Genomic DNA, 22084 nt, shown 5'->3' with positions numbered 1-22084 from the left:
AATTATCTTAAATTATAGCTAAAGATAATTTCATTATCTTAAATTATAGCTCCGCTCTTTTATATCTGAAGTGTATATTTGTTGGAATATATAAAAATAAATCCAATTGCCTTAAATTATGACACAATATCTATATATTATAGGTTGTGCTTGGTTGGTTTTCCATTAAATAATGTATGTATAAAACTAGTTGTGTGAATTAATCTGTCTGTATAAAACTGGTTGTGTGAATTAACTTGTGGTTAGAATGTATAAGCATTGAGTGAAATATAATTGTAGTTGATTATTTTTTATTTATTTATAAACAATGTGACATTTAAAAATGTATATGATACAATTATCTCAAAATCATGTGATTTTTGAACATTTTTGAAAGTTGATAGGGAAAACTTGTGGTGTAATGGTGTTGAAAAGTCGCGATGAACAAGTCTTGGACATACTCTGTCACAATATGCATATTTTATTTAGAAATATTTTCATAAATCACCCTTGTAGTTTGCTATTATTTCATTAACTTCCCTATTTCTTACCATCATCTTTTCCGTAACATCAAAACATGAACACAATGATTTTATCAACTCTTTTACACTATGTCGTTCTAACATGTAAGTTGTTTGTCGACTTAAGTAACTTGTGGTTTTATTTAATGATTTGGTTCGTGTTCTCATGTTTGATAAGTATATATACATATATAAATCAGTTTATAGAGAGAGCATTATAACAACAAACAACTCTACACCGTTAGGGTTATGACATAGCGGTTGAGGCTCGAGGGATGCCTCGGGTTGGATTCTAGGTGTTTACAATAACTGTGGCCATTGAGGATTGATGTCTTACATCCGTAAATATGTATTTAGTAAGTAATTTGTTTTGAAGGGGTGAAAATAATATAACGATAAACATGGGGGAAGGATATGTGACTCAACAGGTCCCACTTTCTCTGTTCTTATTCCCCCTTTCTGTTTTCTGTTGCTTCCCACAAAAGCTGAATTTTGTCTTTTAATCGTGTTTCATCCTACACTCCTGCATTACGTTAACGCTAAACCAACTCAAAATTCAATCTTGCAAGCCATACACCATCTAATCATATCATATCCTTCATGGGTTTTATTTCTCACCAAGTGATTTCGTATTTCATTGTTTGACACCAATGATCCAATCATCATATGATTCAGAAACCAAGATCGACTTCTTTTGAATAACCCAAATGAAATTGTATTAAGATGAGCTTTTTTGGTAGCTTATTGGGAATTATCGGGTTTGTGACTGGAATTCCCTTCGGTCTTTTTTTGGGTTTTCTCGTTTTTATACAGACAGAACCTACAGATGTGAAGGTGATTACTCTGGTCCTTGTTTCTTAGTTGATTATTTGCGATAAGAAATCACTTCTGATGTTTAGATACCTTGGATGAGAATTAATTAATAACGGATCATCATTTCAAGATTCAGCTTATTGTTTTGTCGATAAATTTTATGATTCAGCTTTTTTAGCATGTTTTGCGTGTTGAACCAGTGATTTGCACGGGTTCTTTTGCTGTATTTCAATGTGAATTCGTGTTTGATTAATGAATGTGTTAAGCAGCATTACGGTTTTGTTTTGTTTTTATAAATGAACATGGCTGAAACTGTAGCGTTTTGTTAAGAAGTGCAGCATTTGTTTGAAAGAATGCCTCACTCAAATTGCTCTTTAAACAGATGACTACTTTTGTCCTCTAGAATTGAACATAGCTTTTCATTAGGAAGTATTCATAGAACAATCATCATTTGAATTGGGTATTCTGGTGTTAAAATATTCAGTTAGAGCTTTCTCAACTTACACTTGCAGAATCCATTCATTAGGACGCTTCAGGAGTTCGATACAGATTCTTGGATTGATATTCTACCCGAGCTTCCATTGTGGGTGAAACAACCAGACTATGAACGAGTGAGTATCGCATTTAAGCACTCTTATTTGCCATCTTCTTTTGTTTCATTGTGTATGTTCTCGAGAACAATGCAACATGGTTTCTTTATCATCATACAGGTCGACTGGCTGAATGGTGTAATTCGTGATATGTGGCCTTATCTTGACAAGGTGATGCAACATTTAGAGAGATTTTTCATTTATTTGATTTCTGAGGATTTTGGGCCTTCCAAGAAGATTGGTTTGTTATATATATAAAATATAACCCATCTCACATCTATTTCATTCTTGTATAGGCAATATGTGGCATGATCAGAAGCATGTCAAAACCTATATTTTCTGATTATATTGGTATGTTTCCAATAAGATCCATAGATTTTGAAAGCCTTACCCTTGGAACTCTTCCTCCTATATTTCAGGGTATGTTCATCAGTCTACTGATTAATGTTCCAAATGCTTCCCATAAGTCTTTCAATAGGCACTTTGCTTAATGATTTTAGGTTGCTCTTCTTGTACTTGGCAGGTATGAAAGTACATATATTGAATGCAGACAATCTTATCTTTGAGTTTGTTGCTAAATGGGCTGGAAATCCCAACATAACTCTGGTTTTGAACATATTATTTCTACCCATCAAAGTTCAGGTTAGAAGAGTTTGGTTCTTATGTCATAAAGTACATGAGAATTTTTTTAGTGGTTGGAAATCTGGCATGCTTGCTAGTTCACCCTTCATGCGTTTCCTATGGCAAGATTCCTGGTGTTAATGTTCTTTCACATATATATTAATTACATATGTTCAATTTAGGTATAAAAAGTTACGAGAACAAGATTGAGTAACCTTTCATTTTAGTTACAAATGCAATTTATCTAATGGCCTTGCTTTCTGTCAGTTGATAGATATACAAACAACTGCAGCATTGCGGGTGACTCTGAAACCATTCGTGCCAACCATCCCGTGCTTTTCAAATGTTACCGTCTCTATAATGGATAAGGTAGGCATGATTTTGAATACAGTTCTGAACAATGCATTATTGTATTAATACTTGGATGAATATTTTGTTGTGTATGTTTAGCCGGAAGTAGATTTTGGGCTGAAAGTAATGGGGGGTGATCTAATGGCGATCCCGGGACTCTATCATTTCATTCAGGTGCTCATTTTATCCATTTTTTCACATTGTTTTATTGTTTCATTGAATCATAAAGTTTCGTTGGGTAATCGGTGTGAATGTTGGCCAATGGCAGAAATTAATTAAGAAACAAGTTGCGAGTCTTTATCTCTGGCCCCAAGCATTGGAGATACCAATTCTTGACGCTTCCATGTAAGCTTTTTGATGTTATTCGTACTTCATTTGCAATGGCTACACTTTTTGCATCTTATATCAAGAACTTAACACGATCAAGAAAATCTTGAGACATTTGGTAATCATGATATCGGGATAGTGGTGCAGCAAAGAAACCTGTGGGTATACTGCGTGTGAAGGTTGTAAGGGCAAACAAACTCTTGAAGATGGACCTAATCGGAACCTCTGATCCATATGTTCAGCTCCGTCTCAGTGGAGAGAAGCTTCCTTCGAAGAAGACTTCTATAAAGACCAAGAATTTGAACCCTGAATGGAATGAAGAATTCAGACTTACTGTAAAAGATCCTCAGTCTCAGGTCCTTGAACTCCATGTATATGACTGGGAAAAGGTACAATTTGTGTTATGAGGGATTCCATTTCTTGAAATTCGTTGAATGTTCCTCAAATTTGAAGTTGGAAATTGAGGTTTTTTGACATCAAGATGTGAAACTTGCCTTCATGATCTTTCTTTTTTTGTGGGTGTCCCGGATGTCATCTAGTAACATACGAATAAAAGCTGATGATGCATTTTGATCATGATCCGTCTTGTGCAGGTTGGGTTGCATGACAAATTAGGAATGCAGGTTATCCCATTGAAGCTGCTCGCACCGCAGGAGACAAAGGAGTTTACTGTGGATTTGGTTAGAAACTTAGATCCCAATGATGAATGCAACAAGAAGCCAAGAGGAAGTATTACTGTGGAGTTAACTTTTGTTCCTTTCATGGAAGACCCCATAAACTTCAATGGACCTATCGACTTGTATATGAGGAGGGAATCCGTTCCAAAAACGTTTCAGAATTCACTCATGAATAGAGCAGGTTTACTTTTGGTGACCGTGATTGGCGCAGAGGACGTCGAAGGGAAACACCACAATAATCCTTATGCTTTAGTGGTCTTTAAAGGAGAAAAGAGAAAAACCAAGGTGAGTTCATATTTGTAGCTATCCAAGAAGCACTTGTATAAACACTTTGACTCATAAGCTATTGTCTAACCAATTTAAGTGCACATTTGGTGGTGGAGTCGCAGCTAGACAAAGACCATCAAACCTGTAAATATGTAGGAACATCCTCTCTCACTATAAGGGCTCTTTTGAAGAGAGATTTAAAAAGGGTTCCACATATCCTAACACGTTATTAAAGCTAGGGTCTACATTGTAGAGCATCCTCTCTCACTATAAAGGCTCTATTAGAGAGAGATTCACTAAGATTCCAGATATCCTAATATTTGACTTGTTTAAATTGTTTATAAGCATGCTTGACTTAAGCTAGCAAATGGTTTGATTTGGTATTTTGAATCATAGATATTAAAGAAAACTCGGGATCCAAAGTGGAACGAAGAATTCCAGTTTATGTTAGATGAAGCTCCATTGGAGGAGACGGTCCACATTGAAATAATAAGCAAACGGAAGCATAGAGCCTTTGGATTTGGCTTGACAAAGGTAAACCATCTTTAAACAACAAAAACAACAAATATTGGATGCCATATAACACCTGATAATCAATATGCAGGAAAGGTTGGGGCATGTGGATATCCAACTTGTTGACGTAGTTTATAACAATTGTATCAACGAGAAGTACCATCTTATTAACTCACGAAATGGGGTGATACATGTCGATATAAAATGGAACGTGACATGATGTATAGTTGCAGATTTGCAGTTGTAGTTAGTTAGCATTTTTTAGTTATGCAGCTTGTTTCAATCCATTCTTTTGAAAATAGTTTCTTTATCTCTTAAAGACAGAAGAAGTAAGGTCCGCCGCATACATCCTGCTGGGTTTGGTTTGATTTTCATTCTTTAAAGCTTGGTGAAGGAGCATATATATATATATATATATATATATATATATATATATATATATATATATATATATATATGAATGATGTTGTAAAAACCATTGTTTTTAAGTTGTAATACAGGAATTAGAAAATTAAGATTTGATTAAGCCAAATAAAGGCCATGAGATTTCTGTGATTTGAATGCTTTGATTGCTGTAATTTGAGCTTAGTCCATAGCATCTTAATCCTGTTTGGCAACATCATCCATCTTAATTACATTACTTCTTTTGGTTGTAGTATTCATCTTTTTAACTGGAAACACCACCTTCATTCTGTTAACTCTCACTGGCTGCCAGAGGCAATATATTTGAAGTTAACTAATTCTTATGAAACATTGAAATATATATATATATATATATATATATATATATATATAACATGTATAGAATCGAGTTCAAACGAGAACAGTGACAAAATAAAAGAATACAAGAACAACCAAAACACATTTAATTTTACACTAAACTCACGTATAAAATTACATGTTTACGGATGACCTTGGCCACAACCTAGGTTGCGTGCCAAGTCACCAGTGCACCGGGTGCGTTGACTGTGAAATCATATGTAATTTGACTAATTTCATTTTTTTCTTATTTTAATTTGTTCTTGTTTGATACATAAAAAGAGATGAAACATTTCTTAGGTTTTGAGGACAAGAGTATCAATCATCAACTTAAATTTAGACAGAACAAAATATATTGTAAGCCATTATATGTTTCACTATAATGTAATTTGAGATGTTTAAGGGTTGTTTATCAAACGTTTATTGGTGTCAGATATCTTATTGCTAATTGAAGGAAAAGACTTTTACCCGACGCTTACAAACAATTTATTTTGATGACCGACAACATGACTCGATAAGTTAAGTGAGGTTGGTAATTTTTGCCGGTCAGCGTTTGATAAATGACCCCTATAACGTTTTAATATAAAGTTTTATAGAATTTAAATTTATAGTGGGTAGACGGACCAAACAATTGTGCCTGTTATGTAAAGGTGTTGCAATATTATAGGAAACTTTTGAATGTCTTAGCAAGTTTTTCAGAATATTTTAAAATAAAATATCGTATTAATTTTTTTATAAGACATTTGATTTTATAAATTTTTTAATGGCATATAAAAAAATTAATAAGATGTTTTATTTCGAGAATATTATAAAACATATCGTCCTATAAACTAATTGTAACGTTTTTACATAGAAAACACAATTATTTGGTCCAATAAAGTTGGTCATTAAACAGTCTGTCAAACATTTTTAATGTTTTAAAAAGTTCCAATTTTCACACATATAAACCTACCATGCTTATTGTTACACCTCAAAACATTTCATATTTAGGGCCGTTTACCAAATTCTTACATGGTAAGTGTCTACGGACATGAGCCATCCTCACTTACCTTATCGTGTAATATTTTCGATCATCAAAATAGATTATTGGTAAGCGTCTTAAACTCGATAAGCGCTTATTGCATAAGAGTCTCTTCTCACTTACTAAGTAAAACTCTCGCTCCTTTCTATGCTGAGTCGAGTCAAACTACCTAATATTATAAATTTCAATGTTGAGTTTGGTTCGAGCTTGATTCAAGTTCCTGTTTAAGCTTGATTTTAGTTGTAGTTCGAGCTTGATTTGAGTTCGAGCTTGAGAAATAGTTATCGAGTTCGAGTCGAACTTTGATTTTTACTACTCGCGAGTTTTCGAGTCAAGTTCGAGCTTGAAAATTGGGTTTCGAGTTCGAGTCAAGTATAATGATACTCGAGCTCGACTTACATCATTTATACCCCTAGTAAAATCATCCGGTTTTAATTAATAAATAATAATTTTTTTTTGATATCATATTTAGGAAAAAGAAATAATTCGTTATTTTTATGAGACGAAATTTATTTTACCCAAAACAAAAAGATGAAAGAAGAATCTTTTTAGCATGCTTGAGTTAGGGTTGGGTTGACTCGGATACGAGCTCCTGAACTCAATTCTAAAACCCTAGCGCTCCTCCATTCGCAGCCCTTACTCCCATCCTGAATCCTGGTTCTCAGAAACATCAAAAAGATGTCTTTAATCTCTGCATCAAAACCCCATATCTTGAAACACAGCTTCTTCTCTAATCTCGCAAGAATTTCCAATACACAGCATCCCTTCAAAGCCCTCCGTTTTTTCTGCTCCTCGTCTTCTCCAGATAAACCCCCAAATGAAGAGCAACCAGAACCGGAAACTCCCAATTCGTATCAGGAACCAAATGCTGAGAATCTTGTGTCGACCCCTGAAGCACAATCCAGGACCAGGACGATCCAGAATGGCGAATCGAGAATCCCAAGAGGTAACCATCGAAACCCAGAAAAAATCGAAGATATAATTTGTAGAATGATGGCAAATAGGGCATGGACGACCCGTTTACAGAACTCGATCCGAAATTTAGTTCCTGTTTTTGATCATAATCTTGTTTACAATGTATTGCATGGTGCTAGAAACCCGGATCATGCTTTACAATTTTTCCGGTGGGTTGAGCGGTCGGGTTTGTTTAAACATGATCGAGAAACACACCATAAGATCATTGATATTTTGGGCAAAGCTTCAAAGCTTAATCATGCTAGGTGCATTTTGTTGGATATGCCTAAAAAGGGTCTTAAATGGGATGAGGATTTGTTCATTGTTTTGATTGATAGTTATGGGAAATCGGGCATTGTTCAGGAAAGTGTGAAGATTTTTAGGAGCATGGAGGAATTGGGTGTGCCAAGGACTATAAAATCGTATAATGTTTTGTTTAAGGTGATAATGAGGAGAGGGAGGTATATGATGGCAAAAAGGTATTTCAATAAGATGGTAAGTGAAGGTATTGTCCCTAATCGACACACTTATAATCTTATGATCTGGGGCTTTTTTCTTTCCTCAAGGGTTGAAACTGCAAATAGGTTTTTTGAAGATATGAAAAGTCGAGAAATTTCCCCTGATGTTGTTACTTACAATACAATGCTCAATGGGTTTAATCGGGTTAAGAAGACAGAGGAGGCCGAGAAGTTATTTGTGGAGATGAAAGGAAGAAATATTGAACCAACCGTGATAAGTTACACCACTATGATTAAGGGGTATGTTACGGTTGGCAGAGTAGATGATGGGATGAAGGTGTTTGAAGAGATGAAAAGTTTTGGTATTAAACCGAATGCTTTTACATATTCGACTCTATTGCCAGGGCTTTGTGATGCTGGTAAGATGCCCGATGCATACACCATTGTGAAGGAAATGGTCCATCGTCATATTGCCCCAAAGGACAATTCTATCTTTTTACGGCTGATTTCTGGTCAGTGTGAGGCTGGTAATCTGGATGGAGCTGCAGAGATGCTTAAATCTATGATACTTTTGAATGTCACCCCAGAGGCTGGACATTTTGGTGTTTTAATTGAGAATTTATGCAAATCTGGGGTCTACGATCAAGCCGTTAAGTTGTTAGATCAACTTATAGAGCAAGGAATCGTGTTGAACTCAAAGTGTACATTGGAGTTGGAGTCAACTGCATATAACCCGATGATTGAATATCTCTGCAACAATGGCATGACTGGTAAAGCTGAAACTTTATTTCGACAGTTGATGAAAATGGGGGTTTTGGATCCAGTAGCTTTTAATAGTCTAATTCGTGGCCACTCAAAAGAAGGCTCTCCGGATTCAGCTTTTGAACTTCTAAAAATCATGATGCGGAGAAATGTCCCATCCGAAGAAAGTGCTTACAAGTTGCTTATCGAGAGCTACTTGAGAAAAGGAGAGCCATCTGATGCCAAAACAGCTCTAGATTCAATGGTGGAAAACGGTCATCAACCGGATTCATTGCTCTATAGATCAGTGATGGAGAGCTTATTTGAAGATGGAAGGGTACAAACAGCTAGTCGGGTGATGAAGATCATGGTCGAAAAGAGGGTGAAAGAGCACATGGATTTGGTTTCCAAAATACTGGAAGCACTTCTATTGAGGGGTCACGTTGAGGAAGCTCTAGGACGAATTGACATGTTGATGAATGCTGAATTTCCGCCTGATTTTGATAGTTTGTTATCTGTTGTGTGTGAGAAAGGAAAGACAATCGCTGCTGTTAAGCTGTTAGATTTTGTTTTAGAGAGAGACTATAATGTTGAATTCTCTACCTATGATAAGGTGTTGGATGCTCTTTTAGCTGCTGGAAAGACCCTTAATGCTTATTCGATTCTATGTAAAATAAAAGAGAAAGGGGGTATTACGGATAAAAGTAGCAGTGAAGAGTTGATCAAGATTCTCAACGAACAGGGAAACACAAAACAAGCCGATATTTTATCTAGGATGATCATGGGTAAGGAAAAAGGTATGGGAGGCAAGAAATCCAAGAAACAAGCATCAGTTGCGTCCTGACTTTCATAGCTTTTTCTGTAATTTCCAAGGTGAGTTATTCCATGGTTAATTATAACGTTTTCTTTTTCACATAATAAACTTTGCTAGAGTTATTGTAACATGCACCTCACCGTTTCAGTTCAGGAGTTGGAACTCTTTTCATAGAGCATTATATTCTTGTTTGATCTTCTGTCACTATAGAAGTTCTTGATTCTTTGTTAACAGGAGCAGAATTTTGTGGTTTAGTTATGCACCTGAGAACCAGTTTTGCATTGTTTTATGGAGCCTGTTTTAATCTTCTATAGCCTCCAGCCAAATGGTAATTAATGCATCTTCCTGTGTTTCTCATCTTATTAATCAATGCCATTTATCGTTTCTTTCTGGGTTTTAAGTTCCAAGTGTTAACTATTGTTTTGAGGTTGAAAAACTCAATGCTCCATGCTTCTTCAGATTGTTGATTCGTTGTATCGCATGCCTTAGTTTTTTGTTATGATTATACTATGAGAAGGTGATGCAGGTATAGAATTTCTTTGTTGAGATCCATGCAATCTACCCTTATTACCAGAAACGAACATTTTAAGGTATTTTTGAACACATCACGACTATGAATAGTGGTGACTTTTTAGTTATATATGTTTGGCGATCGAAATTACCTATGGGTGTGAATGATGGTTTGACTAGTGTATTCTAGTAAAACTGGATCCAAAAGGGTGATTGCTGGTGACGTGCGTCCTACATTGATTGTAAGAGGTTTGCTTCTTTTCTCTCCCTATTAACTCCTATATGGAATAAGATGAAATAAATGTAGACACCAGATTCATGGTGGCTTGTTTAATTCAGCCATTGCTTCAAAATTAATCCAAAAACAAACACAGTTGATTATAATTTTCTGGAACGCTCCCATACCCATTTATTTTACATCCCATGGCTTTGGCATATGACTTAGCCCTGTTCATAGGACCATCAAGAATGAAGCTCACAACCTTCCACATTAGTCGGGATTAGTTGTGTCGATCTCTCCCAACTGTCATACCCCAGCGCCTATTTGCCCAAGATCTTTCCACATGAAAACTCGTCAATTTTGTAAAAAAAAGCATCCCAGTATCTAAGAGGCAAGTTCCTAAGCCATAATTTCTCAGATGAGTCTACTAGTATGGGTTCTCAGAAGCAGGGGTGCGTGGTGCATGTCTTTGAACCTTGGATCCTATTTCAGATTGTTTGCAGAAGCCATTTGGGTTCCAGGAGGATTAATGCAGGCAGCTGCTATTTGGCCAATTGACAGCCTCCTCTTTTTGGTTCATCTACTGTTTCATTCTCTTAGCTTGTGCAAATTGGATATCCAGATATCACTCCCTTGCTAACCCATATACCCAAATTTTGAGGTGTCAAAATCTCCAGTCCAATCCAATGCAGTTTGATCTTGAATATCTTATAGTTAGATTTTATTAGTAACAAGTGAAAAAGAAAAAAAGTTGATAAAAAAATGGTTGAAAATCTGTGTCTCAATCAGACCTATTGGGAGCAATTAATTATTTTGACAGTTGTCTGCTACACCCCTTTTTGTCTCTTCCATGGAATGATTTAAAAGAATGAGAATGAGATGTGGCCTTTACACCACCCAACATTCGGATCCTAGATTTTTATTCAATCTAATCTGTTTTGCTTAACTGAAATATCTACACACGTGAAAATATGATCCAGAAGCTCTTATCCAAACTTTGAAATATCGGAGAGAGATTAATCTGCTAAACTTAATGCAATCCAAATAGAAATAGAGGGAGATGGTACCATCCATAGCCATTAAGCCATAAGATGCGACTTATTTGCTAAGGTTCTTTATATTATGAATAAAGGACAAACACAACGTTTTATCTATTTTCTAGATGACTCTCTTAACGTTTTTATCTGATTTTAATTATAGTGACCATCGTTAGGATTGGACGCCAGATGGTGGTTATGACGGTTTTATCTTCTTTGCGAGCGATACCAGGCTTCGAGATCCTTCAAGGAAGATGACATATCTGTATAATATGAAATAGTGAATTATGGATTGGGATGTTCTTTTACTATGGTCTTTATCTATGGTATGTTTATTATGAATTTCGTCTCAATTTTATTTGACTAAAACCATTAAAAATGAATTTGTTAACTTGTTAACCTTCATCTGGTTAATATTTGCTGCTTTGATGGTGAAACACCGGACAATTCCTCACATGGGTGTGTGGAAACTAGAGGCGTAGTTTCGTAATCTTTATAAGTAGGCGGCAAAAGGGTTCATATGTGAACCAATGTGATACACATATGAACGATATGTTCATATGTGAATCCGTTAATTAGTTCACATGTGAACTATTTAACTAATTTATATATTAATCAGTTAATTAGTTCATATGTGAATCAGTTAAAATAGTTTATATGTGAATTATACGAGTTCATATATGAAGATATAGTTGATATGTGAATCATATAGGTTCACATATGAGCCCATTTTCGCATATTTGTAAAAATTACGAAACTATCCTATCTATTTTCTACATAGCGTCAATTTTTGATCAATCAAAGTTGTAATTATTGACCAATCAAATCATGTCATGATCGTATGAAGAGCTAAGATCACTTCTTTACTTCTAAAATATTTACCACTTCTCAACATAACCTTTGGCTAATAAATGTTTATCCAGGTTACATTATCTTATCGGATGAATATGGTGAGGACCAAAAATCTTATCCGGTAAAAGCAAAACAAGGACCAAGAGTCTTACCTGGTATGTGAGGCGAGGGCGACAAATCTTACCACCGTAAGCGCTTACCGGATAAATTGTTGCATATATACGATGTCGTTTTGGTGGACTAAGATCTTACCCAGTAAACAAATAATAGTTGAAATTTTACCGGTAAACATTTATCGGGTAAGTATTTGGTAAACGGTCCTTAAGATATCTCTATGATTTGATTTGTTTAAATTAAATAATTAACTATATTAAAGATAATGTTATTGTTTTAGTCTTTTTGCCTATTTGGTATGAAATCCTAATCCATAATTCACTCGATATGAAATCATATAAGTGTTCCATTAAACATAAATATCACATATATAATATATATTTAAATAAAGCTTCGTATCTTAGCTGCTATTATCATGTAATCTAAATTTTTCACTGGATATTTAAGCAACAATAATAAATAGATACACATGATTTTGGCAACTAGATCTGCAAAACACGTGCACGAACCTAGTTTTATTCTCAAAACCAAACAGTACAGATAAGTCATTGTTGAGATTTTACAAATGTGACATACAAAAGTCTCACATACTCAAAATGTGTGTAAATGATCCAATAATGGAAATGGGAAACAAGACGGATCACAAAGAATATACGATGTGTCACGATAATTATATCAAACAAGTAAACCAATAATGTAACAACACATGTAACGAGGTTATGCGACCTTATAACCATGCATGTAAGCGCTCCTAATAAACTAGAGAGGATGCATTATATAATCACTACATCCCTAATATGTTGTTTTATGCATCAGGCGTCATTTGACGACTTTCACCCGCAATTGGCTGTCGCCCAGTCCCTTTTCTTCCCGATGACGAAAAAGTGACTCCCCTAACACCATGACCTCGAATCACAAATATGGCATCGTAGCCCTCTTATTCCACAACGACTGACAACTTAAACCAACAACCCATCGTCGTTGGTTCTAGTGATGCAAATTTATCTTCAAAAACAAACCTTGATAGCGATTGGATCAAGGTGAAGGCAAACATGTCGTAAACAACGACCTATATGGAACAGTCAAATAACAGTTGTTGATATTGATAATTTACTAAGGGTGGTTAGCTTAAAGATAAAACACGTTCCAGTGGACTTATTAAGTTCACATCCACATAACATAATCCATATCTTTATATTTCAACATCATATGATCAACATACTGTTATATATAGTCGATATACGAATGAGATAGCCCGAACATCACAGTTAAGAAAATATATGATCTAACAAGTTCAGTATTACCAGAAAAAATCAAAATTTATTTTATAAATCAATAATTAATAAAAATAAACCGGTGCTTCCATTTTTTGGGTTAAATTTTGTATATCTTTTGGTCGGTGAATTGTTGAGTTAAGAAGTATTCAAAAAATACATAAATAGAAAAACATAAAGATCCAGAGCTTCAAACCGTTGAAACCCTAACCCTAGGTCTTCTGAAGAGATAAGATGTTAATGGATCGTGTCGGGTCAACCCATGCCTCCATTACGACCCAGCGTAACCCTATAAAAGAGTCTCTCTTAATCCAAAGCCATCCCTCATCCCCTTAGCAAAAACCTTATCCTCTGTGCTAAGGAATTTCAAGTTTCTCAAACCCCATAGCCATGTCTTCCACTGCAGCTTCCCTTCATTTTGTATCCCTAGCTTCTTCTAAAACCCTATCTTCTCTTTCTAAAACCCCTTCACCCGCTTCACTTTACCTCTTCCCTTCCTCCCTTAAGCCCCTTCCTAAGCTTTTCTCGGTACCCACTTCCGCTAAGCTCTTTGAGGCCACACCTTCATCTCGAATCATCCGTAATGTAGCCGTTTCCTCTGGTTTGGAGTTGGACGAAGGGTTATCCAGTGATGGAGATGACGAACAGCAGCAGAATTTCTCCCCTGACCTTAAACTTTTTGTGGGTAACTTGCCGTTTACCGTTGATAGCGCCGCGCTTGCTGGGTTGTTTGAGTCTGCTGGAAACGTTGAAATGGTTGAGGTATAATTACTCTTCTCAAGCCTAATTTCCATTTACTTTCATGAAGTAGATTGTAATTTTGTGTTGGTTTGAAGTATTAATACTGTTTTTAACCTAATTTCGGTTCATGTAGATGAAGAATTACAGTTGTTCTCAGTTTGTCTGTAGTTTTAATTTGTTTTATGAATGAATTTATGGTTCATAGTATAATTTGAGTTTGGTATACTATGAATTTCCAATAGATGAAAATTAACACAATTGAATTATAGTTACTGCATAGACTATAGTGATGTGGGATGTTAACCTTTTAGTTTGTATGCTTATCCCCTCTACTGTTGCTATTGTAAAATGTGAAAGAGAGGGGGGGGGGGGGGTTCTTTACCTTTTTTGCTTTTGTGGGTGTCGTAATGGTGGCTTTTTAGGGGTGTTGGAGGGATAATGCTTTCATGTAAGTCTGTAATAAAGAATTTGACACTTTTGCAGGTTATATATGACAAAGTTAGTGGAAGAAGCAGAGGTTTTGGCTTTGTTACTATGTCTTCTGTCGAAGAAGTTCAGGAAGCCGTTCAGAAATTCAATGGCTACGTAAGTTTCTATAATATTTACATCTTCTTAACTCAGATTCAAGAAGGATATGGGAAGTTGAAAGCTTGTTTCTTTCAATATTATTTGCATGTCTAGAATTGTGAAATTTTGAACTTTTTTGAAATTCACAGGAGCTTGAGGGGAGGCAACTGAGGGTGAACTCTGGACCTCCTCCAAGGAGAGAGGAATCTTCCTTTGGAGGGCCAAGAGAAGGCGGCCGTTTTGGCGGTGGTGGGAGAAGTTTCGACAACACCAACAGGGTTTATGTTGGAAACCTTGCTTGGAGTGTTGACAATTTGGCTCTTGAAACTTTATTTAGAGAGCAAGGAAATGTTATGGAAGCCAAGGTAGTTTATGATAGGGAGAGTGGTAGATCAAGGGGTTTCGGGTTTGTGACTTACAGTTCTGCTGATGAGGTCAACAATGCGATTGAGTCATTAAATGGAGCTGTAAGTCTATCCTTATCTTTGTTTCTTTCTTCAAGATTCTTTTAGCATCTTTTGTTTAATTGGTGTATGTGAGTATATGTTTCATGAATCCTACTAAATTTCTGGTGCAGGATCTTGATGGCAGAAATATCCGAGTTAGCGTTGCTGAAGCTCCACAAAAGCGCTCGTTCTAAACAATCTTTATCGTAGTTCCTTCAGCCTCAAGCGGCAAAAGGTATGGTTCAGTTAACTTGTGTTTTATTTTACTAGGACACTTGTATAATATATTTGGGAAGGGGAAGTTCAAATTAGAATAAAAAATATTTTGAGAACCAGTATATATATGTGCATTGATGCATTATGCATATAAACTATCAGAATATGTATTGTCACAATGTATATGTACTATATACAAGTATATATGCATTGGTGCATATACTCACTGGAACTCCTATGGTGTATATGCAATGCCCCAATGCATAAAGTGATTCTCAAAATATTTATGGTTCTCATTTGAACCTTCCCCTACATGGGAAACATGCGGTTTTGTGTGGAGCATTCAAAATGGGGTTGCATTGAGATTGGCCTTTCTGATTTGTTCTTAATTCATTGGTCAATACTTGTAATACAGGTGTGTGTGTCGGGGTGGTGCACTTCTGGACCATGCTACAGTTCCAAAGAGGAAGTGATGCTTATACTGAAGCTGCTGGTCCTTGCATTTTCTATGTGATTAAGATTAGCAGGTCTCATAAGTGTCGTTAAGTTTTGTAATGTATGCTTCTAATATGCTTTCAAACTACATACTGATGTGTAATCAATCAATTTGGTATGCAAATTGAATTCGTTTGGAGAATGTTATGTGATTTTGCATTTGTGAGCATTATCGTCTCCATCCACTGTATTTACTGCTTCCTTGCTATATGTGTTGGTATCATGGTTGTTTGTACCTAGTGCATTGCTATTTGTACCAGTCAAATCAGTGCCAATGGATCAGTATTTGGATCGAGAATCTGGAACTGCGGCAACAGGGTTCACACAAGATTTAATCATATATATATTCTTCATAAAACTATTGGAAAAATGTTGATCTTGTTTCAACAGAGAAGCGATGCATCTAAACTTATCAGGTTATACTTGCTCCAAAGCCCCAGTATGCATCAATTTTTCCTTATGAAATCTAAAGATTTTATGTTCTTTTTCTAAGTTGAAAATTAGTCTGTTTGATCTTTGATTTCTTACTGAAGAATCAAGTCCAATGAGAGTAATTATCTGCATATTTGAATATTTTACAAGTAGATGTGTTCAGCTATTGGGTTAAGATAATCCGAGTGCCAGAAACACAAGACTTATTCAACGAAATGGTTCAGAAAACTAGACTCAGGATCCAGTGATATGGCTTAAGCCAAAAGCGAAACACACACACATTTGAAGCCATATCATAGCTGTGTAGGTAAAGAGAAGTTTTCAACTGGTCAGCTGGTGGTCTCAGGCAGAGCCAAACGTATGCAGATAACGGCTTCATTTTAGAAAAAATGGGTCTTTCATTGGAAACTTGGTTGTGTTAAAAGAAAGATCTTTATGACCCCACTTGCTGATAAACGCGAAAGATTATGTATGTACAAAACCTTACGTGGCCAACCCCATACAGCCAAGGGCTTAATACACCAAGATCATCCTTAAATGCAGTGTTACCTAGAATTATTATACATATTACGACACTGTTAGTATCCCCATTATTGTCTTTGGCATGTCATTTTTTGGGATAATTTAGAATGCAAAGATCCCAAATTCCATTTCATTATAAAACTTCTTTATTGTGATTAGTCTTTTTCACTAAACCTCCTTTTGTTTCCTCATAAATGATTCCGCCCTCTGAAAATTGATACGTTACAGGAAATTCTAAGGCTAATAGTCGAATAATTTCATCAAATGTCGCAATTTTCATGGGATGAAATAGTATATTTAAGAGGATCAGAGTTGAATGATTTCTTGGTTTGTATCGATAAATTCCTTTTCTTGTATCTTTACTGTTCTGTTTTCTACCCACTTATAGAAGACAAACATAAGAACCCAAATTCTTGCATAAGGGCAGTTCCCATATCTGAATAGTTTTTCAGTTAATCGGCACAAGTTGCCAATTTCAGTAATATGCCCCCTCGATCTTCTATTGGTTGAGTCTATAAATTGCAGGTCTTGGCCCTTCAGATCATCAACAGTTCTAACAAAAGATCGGTTCTCTTCAGCTGTGAGCTTCTAAGGTTTGAAGTCCTCTAAATCTTGATGTATATATTCTTGTTTTTCGGCCGACTAATTTGCAAAATATCATTTACAGTTCATAGCAGATTGGAGTTTATAAGCTGCATTGAGCAAAATGTCTAGTTCTAAACGATATGTCAGGTTGAGAAATTACATATTTCTTCTATATTCTAGTTCCTGTCGGTATGCTAACAAGATTGAAACTTTTGATGGTTCTTCTACCAGATTTGATGCTGATATTGAAACCCCAAATCCTAATCCTTCATCTGTGAAGAAAGATGATGATCTGAAACTGGGGAGAAAGCTATCAAGAGTGTTCTCGGAGGACTACGCAAAAACCAACAAGACGATTCTTGATCCTCGAGGCGCACCTTTGAATCAATGGAACCAAGTTTTTCTGATTGCAGCCCTTATTTCGCTTGCTGTAGATCCTCTTTTCTTTTACTTGCCTGTGATCAAGGAGGATATGTGCCTGGATGAGAATGTTACCCTCAAGATAACCCTCACTATCATCCGTTCGATTGTTGATATCTTTTATGCCATCAAGATTTACGTTCGGTTCCGTACAGCTTATGTCGCTCCTTCTTCTCGCTTGCTTGGAAGAGGAGAGCTGATTCTAGACTCTTCTAGTATTTCCGAGAGGTATCTGAAGGGTGAATTTTGGCTCGATTTCTTGGCCACGCTTCCTATTCCACAGGTATTGGCTAGAACCCGCTTTTAGGACTTAGAGATCAATAGAAATCCGTTCTCAATGTGTATGGTACAACTGAAGAATGAACGAACTACTGTTTCAGGTGATGACTTGGTTCCACATGGTCAATACGGCGATGATGAGTACGAAAACCAGCGTGCTATACTTTATCATGATTCAGTTCCTCCTGAGGCTTTATCTTACATTTAGACTCGGATCTCATATATCAAAGCAAGCCGGTCTTGTGGCTAATGTAGCGTGGGTTGGGGCTGCTTACAATCTCGTGCTTTTTATGTTGGCTGCTCATGTATGTTCGTCTTTCCTAGCTCTCTCTTCTTAGCAAACATAACAAAAAGGAGAAAAAGGACAAGTCATTACGACAGAATCAGCTTTGTAGGATGTCAATATGTCCAAATATTTACATAGAACGCACAATCGGCTGGTCTGTAAACTCTAGTTCTATAAAGCAGTCTATTAGAACATTTAGACGTATTTGGTGTCCCATAAAACCTATTTTGTTGTAGCGAGTTGAATGAAAAAAAGACGACCGTGAATCGATCTTGAGTCCTAGCTAGAAAACCCTGACTCTTGTAGTCAAAATTATGTCTGAAATGCATTAAAATCTAGCCGAGTACAGGACTAATCCAATTCTGTTTCTTGATTCTTGTATTGTGAAGGTCATTGGAGCGATGTGGTATCTTCTAGCGATCGAGAGGCAAGGGCTATGCTGGGTAGAAATATGCGATCTTGAAACGGAATGCAAACGCAAATATTTCGATTGTGTTAACGTCAATCTTCCGCTTCGTGAAGCGTGGTACCCAACTAGCAACGTCTCACGTATTTGTACGGATCCGGACAACTTCCAGTACGGATTGGTCGAGGATGCAGTACAATACAGTATCGCTTCGGCAGGTTTCTTCAAAAAGTATTCCTACTGTCTCTGGTGGGGTCTCAGAGGCTTAAGGTAACCTTAGAAATCGATATCTTTAATATGCCTTGAACGTATACGAATGCTATAAACATCACGTTCCATCTGTCCCAAAATAAGCGTTCAAAAAGTATTCCTACTGTCTGCTTTCCGGTTCTACCCTTGGTTATGAGATGGAGAAATTCATTACACCCTCTATTATTAAGGGTACATTTGTCAATGAGTTAGTTAAAAAGTGTAATAATTACGCATTTCTAAAACCAAGTTTTGCAGTTCAGCAGGCCAAGAACTTCAAGCAAGTCCATTTCTAGCAGAAACACACTTTTGCATACTCATTGGGATTACTGGATTGGTACTGTTTGCTTTGCTCATTGGCAATATGCAAGTAAGTCGGGTTTTCCTCAACATTTCGTGGTCTGAAAACGTATGTTTCGAGTTAAAAACAATATGTTTATTTTGGAAAAACAGCAATATCTCGAGTCTAGAACTAAGCGACTAGAGGAGTATCGGGTGAAACGGATGGATACCGAGCAATGGATGCACCACCGGCATCTGCCAGACGAACTGAGGCAGCGGGTTCGCAAACACGATCTTTACAAATGGATTACAACTCGAGGGGTCGATGAAGAAGAAATCCTCCGAGCCCTTCCTTTAGATATTAGGAGAGATATCAAGCGTTATGTTTGCGCAGAGCTCGTTAGAAGGGTGAGTTCTTTAATTGGTTCGGGGGTTTTTTTTTTAATTTTGTCGGGAGGACTTGAGCTCAATTTAGTTATGTGAATGCAAATAGGTTCCGCTTTTTGATCAAATGGATGAACGCACCGTGGATGCAATATGCGAAAGACTAAAACCCGTGATATGCACACCGGGAACGTGCCTAGTTCGAGAAGAGGACCCCACAAACGAGATGTTGTTCATCATGCGTGGTCACTTGGATTCCTACACGACAGGTGGAGGTCGCTCTGGTTTCTTGAACCAGTGCGAGATTGGGCCCGGTGACTTTTGTGGTGAGGAATTGCTGACGTGGGCACTGGACCCACGCCCAAGCGTCATCATTCCATCATCCACACGCACAGTCACCGCCATTTCTGAGGTGGAAGCTTTCGCTCTCACCTCAGAAGACCTCAAATTTGTCGCCACGCAGTTTCGTAAGCTGCACAGCAAGAAATTGCGGCACACGTTCAGGGTTCACTCACACCAGTGGAGGACTTGGGCCGCTTGCTTCATACAAGCAGCCTGGAAACGGTACAAAAGGCGAAACGAGGCTGCTATGCTTAAGGCTAAAGAGACTTCCAACACGCCGACCATAAGCAACAAGCTGAACCGAGCAAGTAAGAAGGGGGCGAGTTTGTCGATGTTGGCAACAAGTATAAGACGAGGCCGCATATTCGAATCCAACGATGTCATTCATAGCCCGGTGCCAAAGCCGAAGGATCCCGAGTTTTTAGAAGATAATCATGAGTAAAATGCGAATTAAGAAAATGTAGCCGTAATAACTTTGAACTCAATTTAAAAAAATATGGTGAACGTTATTGGTAGTCTACAACTTTGAGCTTATAAGGAGGTTACAGATCTACTTTTTAATGCATGCAGGACGAATTGATATATAAAATCTCACATGCCACACGTCTGAATGACTGTATTTGTGTAACGTCATATTCATTTGATAGAGAGGCGTTTGTGAGGTGTGAGGTGTGGGGTGTGTGTACTGAATGATATATGAAAGAGGGACCAAATATGTTGTAGACATGTTTTAACCAAATCATATGGTCTCTTACAACTTTGTTGTTAAGGTTTAATAAATCAAAAAACACACAACAACCGAGTTAACCAACAACATCTAACCAAAACCCGCATCCATCTTTATGTCGTATAAATTCGACATTAAATTAATTGTACCCCAATATAACAATTTATTCAGATTCACTTAATAAGATGTATATATATATATATATATATATATGTATGTGTGTATGTATATGTGCATGTTGAATATGGACACGTCATTTATCATGTATATTATTCATGATGAATGAGGAAATGTGGCATGTTGTTATTGGTTTTCCGGTTGGCAATATAAATTTAAAAAAAAAATTAACTTTTTAAATAGAGGAATTGTTGTTTGGTATGTAGTTGTATGTGTCCCATTGGTTTTATGGTATTGAGGTTGAGGAATGACACATTGCCATTGTAGTGGTTGAAAGGTCCATTTGGTGCCATTCATGTGTCTTTGGATTTTAAATGTTGGTTTGAGAAAAATACACATCCAAACAAAAACTATTGAACACCATCATTAATTCCACTCTTTTTCATTTTTGTTCATGAAAGTGTCATTTCTTTTCTTATTTTTTATTTTTATTTTTATTTTTTAGGTGCTGCTAAATTATAATTTAAAAAAAATTAACAATTTTTTTTTTACTGAAACTTATTCTTAGAGGTTAATTTGTATACCAATCAATTATAATTGTTACACAAAATCTTAAACCGTGTGCCAGTTAACCATAGTTAGTACCATCTGTTTTCGGACGGTTTTTTACCAACTTCAAGTTATATATATGAAAACTTGCAATTTTATCAAATTTTGAGTTTGCAGGTAATATGTCATGTTTAAGGGTTCTTTTAATTGCAAAGAATAAATCTTACAAACGTTCAGATTCTTAAACATAAAAGTTTAAAGTTATGATTTTAATATTTAATACATCAAAAATATAAAAACTAATAAATTATTAAATAGGTCGGTATCATGGTACTACTGAGGTATGAGACTTCCAATATTGTATACCAATCAAGTTCTTATAATTGGTACGTCGGGCACTACCAGCCGATTGCAATGGTATCGATTAAATTGATACGTAAATTAATACCCAGTGAATAATTTATTATGTAAATACTATAACCTATACTATGAAATAGCCTTATTTAAAAGATTAAAAATAATTTGTTAAACCAATTTAGCTTAATGTAAGGATCAATATCCCTAATTGGACACGTGTATGCATATTAAAAGTGCTTAGAGAAATAATCATGATTATTAGTACTTAA

The 22084-nt window shown here is 36.2% G+C and overlaps 4 protein-coding genes across 10 annotated transcripts; all 4 read left to right on the top strand.

Moving 5' to 3' along the window:
- The first annotated feature begins 1223 nt into the window (after positions 1 to 1223).
- Positions 1224 to 4879, top strand: LOC112522245 (synaptotagmin-3-like). 3 transcript variants are annotated; one of them, XM_025131353.1, is made up of 12 exons: positions 1224 to 1328; positions 1802 to 1924; positions 2024 to 2074; positions 2200 to 2323; positions 2427 to 2545; positions 2792 to 2893; positions 2975 to 3049; positions 3144 to 3220; positions 3342 to 3591; positions 3796 to 4164; positions 4543 to 4680; positions 4751 to 4879. In XM_025131353.1, the coding sequence occupies exons 1-12, from the start codon at positions 1224 to 1226 to the stop codon at positions 4877 to 4879; spliced, it is 1662 nt and encodes a 553-aa protein (XP_024987121.1). The 3 variants fall into 3 exon arrangements, with proteins under 3 accessions (XP_024987121.1, XP_024987122.1, XP_024987123.1); XM_025131354.1 differs by having other exon boundaries at positions 1224 to 1334; positions 1826 to 1924; XM_025131355.1 differs by lacking the exons at positions 1224 to 1328; positions 1802 to 1924; positions 2024 to 2074; ... (2 more) ...; positions 2792 to 2893; positions 2975 to 3049 and adding an exon at positions 2772 to 2786.
- Positions 4880 to 7050: 2171 nt separating this feature from the next.
- On the top strand, positions 7051 to 11500 carry LOC112521927 (pentatricopeptide repeat-containing protein At2g37230). Of its 3 annotated transcripts, none has more exons than XR_003070107.1 (3): positions 7051 to 9465; positions 9641 to 9734; positions 11337 to 11500. XR_003070107.1 is itself a non-coding variant. In XM_025130935.1 (2 exons), the coding sequence occupies exon 1, from the start codon at positions 7118 to 7120 to the stop codon at positions 9434 to 9436; it is 2319 nt and encodes a 772-aa protein (XP_024986703.1). In that variant the 5' UTR covers positions 7051 to 7117; the 3' UTR covers positions 9437 to 9465; positions 9641 to 9913. The 3 variants fall into 3 exon arrangements, 1 of the variants encoding a protein (XP_024986703.1); XR_003070108.1 differs by lacking the exon at positions 11337 to 11500 and adding an exon at positions 9933 to 9988; XM_025130935.1 differs by lacking the exon at positions 11337 to 11500 and having other exon boundaries at positions 9641 to 9913.
- Positions 11501 to 13717: 2217 nt separating this feature from the next.
- LOC112520808 (29 kDa ribonucleoprotein A, chloroplastic-like) lies at positions 13718 to 16046 on the top strand. Its single transcript, XM_025129391.1, has 5 exons — positions 13718 to 14175; positions 14638 to 14739; positions 14871 to 15188; positions 15299 to 15404; positions 15799 to 16046. Exons 1-4 carry the CDS (start codon positions 13804 to 13806, stop codon positions 15359 to 15361), a joined length of 855 nt encoding a protein of 284 aa, XP_024985159.1. The 5' UTR covers positions 13718 to 13803; the 3' UTR covers positions 15362 to 15404; positions 15799 to 16046.
- A 277-nt stretch (positions 16047 to 16323) lies between these two features.
- On the top strand, positions 16324 to 20630 carry LOC112520807 (protein CNGC15b-like). 3 transcript variants are annotated; one of them, XM_025129389.1, is made up of 8 exons: positions 16324 to 17425; positions 17500 to 17564; positions 17649 to 18120; positions 18218 to 18421; positions 18792 to 19078; positions 19316 to 19427; positions 19511 to 19747; positions 19833 to 20630. In XM_025129389.1, the coding sequence occupies exons 2-8, from the start codon at positions 17539 to 17541 to the stop codon at positions 20505 to 20507; spliced, it is 2013 nt and encodes a 670-aa protein (XP_024985157.1). In that variant the 5' UTR covers positions 16324 to 17425; positions 17500 to 17538; the 3' UTR covers positions 20508 to 20630. The 3 variants fall into 3 exon arrangements, with proteins under 3 accessions (XP_024985157.1, XP_024985156.1, XP_024985155.1); XM_025129388.1 differs by having other exon boundaries at positions 17500 to 18120; XM_025129387.1 differs by having other exon boundaries at positions 16324 to 18120.
- The last annotated feature ends 1454 nt before the right edge of the window (positions 20631 to 22084 follow it).

The sequence above is a fragment of the Cynara cardunculus genome, assembly GCF_001531365.2.
Source record: "Cynara cardunculus var. scolymus isolate 2C chromosome LG 11, CcrdV1, whole genome shotgun sequence".
Taxonomy (NCBI): Eukaryota; Viridiplantae; Streptophyta; class Magnoliopsida; order Asterales; family Asteraceae; genus Cynara; species Cynara cardunculus.
Note: the sequence above shows the minus strand (reverse complement) of the source record. Positions and strands in the feature narration are given on the sequence as shown.

What these genes read in the sequence shown, in the direction of transcription:
- LOC112522245 (XM_025131353.1), top strand. Translation starts at nt 1,224, where the DNA reads ATGAGCTTTTTTGGTAGCTTATTGGGAATTATCGGGTTTGTGACTGGA. An exon ending in TTCTACCCATCAAAGTTCAG is followed by an intron (nt 2,546 to 2,791) that starts GTTAGAAGAGTT and finishes GCTTTCTGTCAG; the next exon opens with TTGATAGATATACAAACAAC. An exon ending in ATGTATATGACTGGGAAAAG is followed by an intron (nt 3,592 to 3,795) that starts GTACAATTTGTG and finishes CGTCTTGTGCAG; the next exon opens with GTTGGGTTGCATGACAAATT.
- LOC112521927 (XM_025130935.1), top strand. Translation starts at nt 7,118, where the DNA reads ATGTCTTTAATCTCTGCATCAAAACCCCATATCTTGAAACACAGCTTC.
- LOC112520808 (XM_025129391.1), top strand. Translation starts at nt 13,804, where the DNA reads ATGTCTTCCACTGCAGCTTCCCTTCATTTTGTATCCCTAGCTTCTTCT. An exon ending in GAAACGTTGAAATGGTTGAG is followed by an intron (nt 14,176 to 14,637) that starts GTATAATTACTC and finishes ACACTTTTGCAG; the next exon opens with GTTATATATGACAAAGTTAG. An exon ending in TTCAGAAATTCAATGGCTAC is followed by an intron (nt 14,740 to 14,870) that starts GTAAGTTTCTAT and finishes TGAAATTCACAG; the next exon opens with GAGCTTGAGGGGAGGCAACT.
- LOC112520807 (XM_025129388.1), top strand. Translation starts at nt 17,539, where the DNA reads ATGTCTAGTTCTAAACGATATGTCAGGTTGAGAAATTACATATTTCTT. An exon ending in CCACGCTTCCTATTCCACAG is followed by an intron (nt 18,121 to 18,217) that starts GTATTGGCTAGA and finishes CTACTGTTTCAG; the next exon opens with GTGATGACTTGGTTCCACAT. An exon ending in TGCTCATTGGCAATATGCAA is followed by an intron (nt 19,428 to 19,510) that starts GTAAGTCGGGTT and finishes TTGGAAAAACAG; the next exon opens with CAATATCTCGAGTCTAGAAC.